Source organism: Panthera uncia, chromosome C2 (assembly GCF_023721935.1).
Source record: "Panthera uncia isolate 11264 chromosome C2, Puncia_PCG_1.0, whole genome shotgun sequence".
NCBI lineage: Eukaryota > Metazoa > Chordata > Mammalia > Carnivora > Felidae > Panthera > Panthera uncia.
In genome coordinates this window covers 8637447-8644467 of record NC_064810.1, presented here as the reverse complement: position 1 = coordinate 8644467, position 7021 = coordinate 8637447, and the positions used below count along the sequence as shown (strand labels likewise).

The 7021-nt window shown below is 53.6% G+C and overlaps 1 protein-coding gene across 1 annotated transcript; it reads right to left on the bottom strand.

Annotated features, from left to right (window-relative positions):
- Nucleotides 1-3393: 3393 nt before the first annotated feature.
- Nucleotides 3394-4481, bottom strand: CLDN14 (claudin 14). Its single transcript, XM_049629945.1, has one exon. It carries the CDS (start codon nucleotides 4459-4461, stop codon nucleotides 3751-3753), a length of 711 nt encoding a protein of 236 aa, XP_049485902.1. The 5' UTR covers nucleotides 4462-4481; the 3' UTR covers nucleotides 3394-3750.
- Nucleotides 4482-7021: the final 2540 nt, after the last annotated feature.

Here is a 7021-nt window from a genome sequence, read left to right as displayed (position 1 = left end):
TACCACACAGGTTGTGAATGAGCCATAGTTGTTAAATTGTTTCCATTTAGGGCGACAGTGGCTGACACGAAAGCAGGCTTCTCTGGGAACTCATGAAAGCAGTCAAGGTGTGTCATCCAAGAGGGGACACTCAGGTGCTCTGAGTACAGGAGGGGCGTGGCTCCATCTTAGGAAGTGGCTTCCCAGAGCCAGGGATGGGGACAAAGCGTTCACAGGGTGGAGGTTTCCAGTGTCTGTTCACAGAGGGCCCGGGAGGGTCTGGGACACGACGTGGATGACTGGGGATGCACGGGCTGTGGCCTGGGAGGAGCATCGGGAGGCCCTGGGCTGTAAAGGCATCGACGCTGGCCGTCAGTGGGTAACAAGGTGTCCCCAAGGACTAAAGGCTCCTGCAAATCCAAGGCCTCCTTTAGTGCTGGGGCCCTGGGACCTAAATGCAGGGTAGGGAACCAGAAAACATGGCTGGCTTTAGACCTCTCTGGATCAGAGCCAAGTTTGATTTGATTTAGAGAAGCAAAGAAATGTAGCATTTCTTATCCCATAAGGGTCTTGCTGTAATTTAAATCCATAACAACTGTCCGACTCAAGTTTCCTTTTTATTCTGAAATTTGGGGTTGTGTGTTATACCTCCAAAAGGAGACCAGACTGTTGTCACAGCAGACTTAGTTAAGACCAGCCAGTCCCAAAGATTTGGGCAAAACCAAAAACATGCATCTATGTGACGGCCCTGGTGGTAATGTGGCAAAGAGGGGCTGGAGCAGGGCCTGGCACTTGTGTTGGGAGTGAAGGAGGAGACTGGGAACTCATCCCTATACCCCGTTACTTGAGGGAGGGAGTCAAGGTCTTGTTCAGATCTACTTCCTGTTTGGGCTGGCCAGGCTATAGGACAGAGCCATCCATGTGTCACCGTCTTGTGTGTCACTTCCTGCTTCCTATGGGGCTTCAAATTTGGACCTCGGGGTCTGACATCACATTTCATCAACCCAGCCAGAGCCAGAAGCTCTGTGGGATGATGATTGTGGAAAGAGCCGTATGTGGTCCTGAAATAATCGCTGAATTATTTGCAAATAGTCTGGACACAAAAGTAATGAGACTATGGGTCACGTTGCTACTTGAGTGAACGTATTTGTCCCCTGCTCACCTGTCTTTTAATCCTGGGTCTTTTACTCACTGGCGCTGTGACCCTGGGCAAATACTGGTCAAGTAACTTATCTCTTTATATTTTCATTTCCTCCTTTGTTTCTTTTTTTTTTTAAAGAATATTTTTAAAGTTTATTTATTTTGAGAGAGAGAGAGAGAGAGAGAGAGAGAGAGAGAGTGGAGGAAGGGCAGAGAGACAGGTAGAGAGAGAGAGAGTCCCTAGCAGGCTCTGTACTGTTAGCACAGAGCCCAATGCCAGGCTTGAACCCGTGAACTGCGAGATCCTGACCTGAGTGGAAGTCCAATGCTTAACGGATTTAACTTCCTCCTTTGTAAAATGAGGTTAAGAATAGCATTTATCTCACTGGACCAGATTAGTAAACAAAAAGAATGAACTGGGCATATAGTAAGTGCTCAATAAATTCTAATCACTATTATTATTGGTCTTTCACCTGAGTAGGAGATACGGACATATTTAATTTAGTTGTGACAGAATTCGAGAAAGAGTTTGAAAAAAGAAACCTACTTTTTTTCTTTAATGTGTACTATTACCTAGAATAACTTCACCAGGCACATTCTAGACCATGACCATCAAGGTAGGACTAACAGAACATCATGCTATTTTTAGATTTTCTTTGCCTTCTTTATTGGTTCAGATTGATTTATTTGTGTAATTTAAACCGTAGGTTAAAATTGCTCGTTTCAACCTGCACGAAATGATGACGTTTTGGGTGAAAATCCCTGGTCTGAAAGGGATGCCAGATCCCAGCCCGCGTAGCTTTTCTGCGGTCGGATAACAGCTAAAATGGACCGCACCCGTCCTTCCGAACAGACATGGCATTTGTTGCCTGGGGTCTGAAGGTCAGCAATAAACAGTATGGAGCTGCTCCATTAGTCCCTAATTTTTCATGCTGTTACGAGTCAGCAGTGGTGCAGTTCAGCAGCTCTAACTGGTAAGGCCCAAAGGGACCAGATGGGCTCTCAGTGCTTGTACATTACTGGTGAGAGCTTCCCGTCTGGGGGAGACACCAATGGCAGGAGAAGCCCACGGCGGCTGGGACTCCCCGTCACCATCTCAATGGCCTGGTCTGAGGGCCTGGAGGACCTTGTCAGGAGGAAGCATGAAGTTTGTAGAGTATAAACCCACCTCTGGCCTTACTGGATCCGGGGGCCCCAGGCTGCGGCCTGCCTGGCCTCTTGACCCTTGTCCTGGAGCCTCCCCTTCTAGCCCCCCTGGTCCTGGGGCAAGGGTTTCACCAGGCCACAGCAGCAAGCCTGGCCAGTTGGCTCCGGGTCTGTGCTGACCTGTTGTGGCTCTCTTCCCTGCAGGCAGTAATGCTAGGACCCTGGAGCCCTGGTGGCCCTTCTACAAAACCCCTTGAGAATGGAGGAATTCGTGAAAGTGCCACCCTGTGGGTAGGTCTCAGTCTCCACTCTTCCCCCAACAGGGTATTTTCTTTACACGTTCAGAACTTGAGGTTCGGGACAGAGACAAGAGCAGGGCACCATCAGGGCACATCATGGGCAAGGCTGTGGAATGAAGGACACGGAACAGGACCAAGCTCCCCGGACCAGCTAATGGGACAGCTGTAAGAGTCTGAGTGTGAGTGAGTGTGTGTGTGTGTGTGTGTGTGTGACCACGTACAGCTCTATGACCACGTGATTTAGATCACAACCAGAAAACATCATCAATGTTCTGACAGCAGTCAGAGCTCATGTGGCCCTGTCAGCAGTTCTTTCCGGCTAAAGAAGTCAACAGACTCTGGTACCTGCTCTGAAGGCAGCTGGCATCATGCTTCTGTCCCCAGAAAAGCCAGCGGTGATCTGCGGGGCAGTCGGGCTTGAGCTGTGCTCCTAACTGGGCTTCTTGCCAATGCCTAGGGAGCCAAGCGGCCAGGCGCCTTTTGCTCTGTCTTTTTTCTTCTGACTTTTGCTTCCTTACTAGTGGAGGCTACCAGGAGAAAACGAACCGTTATCTTTACTTTGTGATTTAAAGCAATTATCTTTTCCCCCAGGGACCCCGTACTTCCTGCCCTGCCTCTGGGCTTAAGCTGGAGTGACTGTTCTTGGTGAATATCCCTCAAGCATCATTTCCATGAATATCAGCCCGGCCCTCCTCTGATTCTCCCATCGTATGTGGGTTGTGGCCACCCTCTGAGGGTCCCCATTGCTTGGCAATATGGAGTCCTGACAGTAGGTTGTGGTTACAAGACCTTAGCAGACAGAACAGACTGGAAACAGAAACAAATACTGTCCATTTCATTAACAACCACATCCAAGAGGTTTATTCCTGTATCGCAAACAAACCCCACTGACCAAACTCCCAAGTCGCTTTTCATTCAGCTGTTAATTAAATCACCCACATAAATACATATAATAAATACAAAAACAGAAAGGATTTTTTTTTTTAAGTCTTTGGTATACAGAGCTTTTCTCCCCTCTCCTATTTTCCCTTCCCTCCCTGTGTTCTCAGCCCACTCCCTCATACTCATATTAATTCCTCTGGACAAAAAAGTAGCCCGGAAGTAAACTCTGTGCCGGGACCCTGCATTGGAGCCAGTCTGGGTCCTGGTGCCGCTGTGGACTCGGGGAGGGACGGGCCCCGGGGACTCACACATAGTCGTTCAGTCTGTACCCGCTGAGCGAGGCCGAGGTGGCCGAGGGGGCCCGGTTGTCTTTGAAGGCGGCGGGGGGCCGGTAGGCGGGCGCGGTGGCCGTCGCGGCCCTGGGCTGGGCCTGGTAGGGCCTGGAGGGCCCCTCGTCCTGGCAGGACAGGCAGAGCAGCGTGCCGCCGATGAGCGACAGGGACGAGGAGATGAAGCCGAGGTACAGGGCCTGCCCGATCTCGAACTTCATGCCGCTGGGCAGCAGCGGGTTGTAGAAGTTCTGCACCACGTCGTTGGTGGTCCAGGACACCGCCACCAGACAGAGCAGGCCGGCCAGGATGAAGAGCGCGCCGCCCAGCACGGCGAACGTGGTCTTGGCGGGCGTGCCCTTGGCGCAGCGCGTGCACTTCATGCCCACCACGGCGCAGGCGCAGGCCACGCCCGAGAGCAGGCAGGAGATGACCATGAGCGCGCGCGCCGCCTGCAGGTCGCGGGGCAGCGCCAGCAGCGAGCGGTAGATCTGGCACTGGTAGATGCCCGTGCTGTGCCACACGCACTCCATCCACAGCCCCTTCAGGTAGGACACGGCCGTCAGGATGTTGGTGCCCACGTGCGCCGTGCGGCGCCAGTGCGGCAGGATGGTGGTGATCAGCGTGCCCACCAGGCCCAGGAAGCTGAGCAGGAAGCCCAGCAGCTGCACGGCGGTGCTGGCCATGGCCCCGGTGGCCGGCTGCCGGGCTCGCTCAGGCGCCCGCCGGAGTCCTAATGAGGCCGGGAGGCGGGGCAGGGAGAGAAGGGAAATGGGTTAAAGATTATCTTGCTGCGTGTATTTCTGCCCCCGAAACTGAGTTCTCTGTGGGCAGTTGCTATGACAATTAACATATTTTTAAAAACAGTTTCCGACACTTCATTGGGTGCAAGGATAAGCTGCCTGTCCAAGACATTTTCCCTGCAAGGCCAGAAGGGGAAGGGATGACAGCAGAAATCTGGCCCGCCTGCCCTTCCCCAGCGCCCCCCTCCCCGCCCCGCAAGGGCAATCCAGAGCCCCAGTTTCTGATCTATCAGCACTTAGCAAGCCAGCGTGGAACGTTCTACCTTCTGCCTACCCTTAAACACTTCGGCTGCGTTTGAATCTCATTTCGTGCTGCTTGGTCCGTAATCACTTCCGTTGTTAAACCCACACGTGGACTGACAAGAGCTAAGGTGTGCGCTACCTGTGCCTGAGAAATTAGCCCCAGACTGCCTGTCAGGATGAAACGTCTCCCGAAAGGGGGTGACTTCCCTGGGCTCTCAGAGAGGGAAAGGTTTAATACCCACAGGCAGGTCTGACGCTTTCTTCCAGAACCCCAGAGCTGGATGTGAACTTCGAGATTGCGCACTGATGTCAGGGGCCAGGGAGTGACCAAGGTCACAGCTCCTTAGGTGCCGGGGCCAGGACCACAAACCAGGGCACCTCCCCTCACACCTGTCTGCGGAGCGGTGTGCTTGTCGCTACCTGACTTGCAGAGAGACGGGAACGCGGAGCCATTTCAGAGGTTTCAGAAATTCTAACCATGGCCAAACCCAGAACGCTTCTTGGGGGCAAGGACCCGGTACATATGTAGTGCCAGACGAATAGGGGACACTCGGGAAGAGTTGGAAGGGAGGAAGGAGAGAGGCAGGGAGGCAGGGGAAAGGATGCGACGAGGAGAGGAAGGGAGGAGGGAAGGCGGGCAGGTGAGCAGAAAACCCTGGTGAACATCACTGGGTCCTCTCTCCTGCCCGGGCCAGGGTACCAATCCACCCTGTCACCCCCACCTGCTGAGTGACTCGGGGTGTCTGTCTGGGCTCAGCTTCTTTCTCTAACATGAGGGAGCTGGACTCCATGGCCCCAGAGTGTTTCCTGGTTCTGGTAGCTTCTCTGCTGATGACAAGTCACTTCAGCATCCCAAACCAAGGAAGAACTCAGTGGGCAAAACCTACTTCCTTCCTCTCAGTTAAGCGCAGGAAGGCTGCAGGGAGCGAAATGTGGGCTGGGGGGCATCTCCCAGGCGGCACAGAGGCTCACTGCGACTGTCTTTAACCCTGGGTCCCCTTGTGGAGAAACCCCCTACTAAATTACAGCACAGGATTTGGTTAGTGACACAAGTGACATTGCCACGGGGGGCCCGTACCGTCATCTTGCGGGATTTAGAACTACTGGGCTTCGATGTCTCAGCATTGCAGCGGGTATTTCTTAGTTCCATGCTGCTTAACAGACAAACAAAACTAGGGGACAATGAAACAGTGTGGTGCCCAGCAGGACACGCAGTGGTCAATGTTAAGGTTTTCACAGGCGTTTTAAATGATGCTTTCTTCAGGACGCGGTGGTCTCCACACGCACTTCGCCCTGACAGGCCACCTGCGCCTTGTCATGATGCTGGCTTTCTTTAGACTCTGCTCCAAGGCTTCTTCCCTCCACTTAGCGAGCACCCACTCTGTGCAGGGGCTGGGCTCGGGGTGGGGGGCGCCCGACAATCTCTGCTGTCCAGAGCAGGGCAGGGCCGGCTGTCTTGCAGCCACTGCGGGGGAGGAGATGGCACCCGCGTAGGGGGTCACTCTGATGGATGAGGCAGGGCTGCTGCAGTGAGCCCCCCACCCCATGTGCTGAGTGCCCCAACAGAGCTACCACCAAAAGTGCCCATTTCTGGGCCTGAGGGATGCCGGGCACTTTGCAGAGCACTGACATAACGACATAAAATTTGTCCCCGTAGTAACCCGGTCATGCAGCGACTGTTCATCCTGTTTTACACATGGGGGAACCGGGTGCAGGGGGTGAAGTTCTCTGCCTGGCCTGGCTGGTCTTTTCCCTGGTTTAATTCCTCCTTCAAATGCTACGCTTCGCAAGTCAATAGGACGGACGTTGGCATGAAGACTGAGGAGTGGTGTCATCAGTGTATTTTGGAGAGTCAACACTTGTCCCACTTGTGCCCAGAGAACATTAGTCTTGATCCTTTTGCAGTGGTTCAGGTGGCCAGGGTGACCCAACGGTTCTGGTTTGCTGGAGACTGAGAGGTTGCCCAGGGCAGGGGACTCGCAGTGTGAAACTTGGACAGTCCCAGGCCAGCCTGGACAGTCGGTTCCTACACGTAGCCTGGAGGCTCCCAACTTCTCCAAGTGGCCTTTGAGATCCTTCCAGTCCTGCATGGAGGTTGTCCCCAGGCTGATGGCCGCTCAGGCTGTCCCTGGTCCTGGCCATTCTGAGGCTTCTCAAAGCTCTTGCTTGTCAAGGTCAATCATTAAGTACACTGATCCTC

Bases quoted from the DNA above. Each gene is read 5' to 3' on its own strand.
- CLDN14 (XM_049629945.1), bottom strand. From the start codon at position 4,461: ATGGCCAGCACCGCCGTGCAGCTGCTGGGCTTCCTGCTCAGCTTCCTG.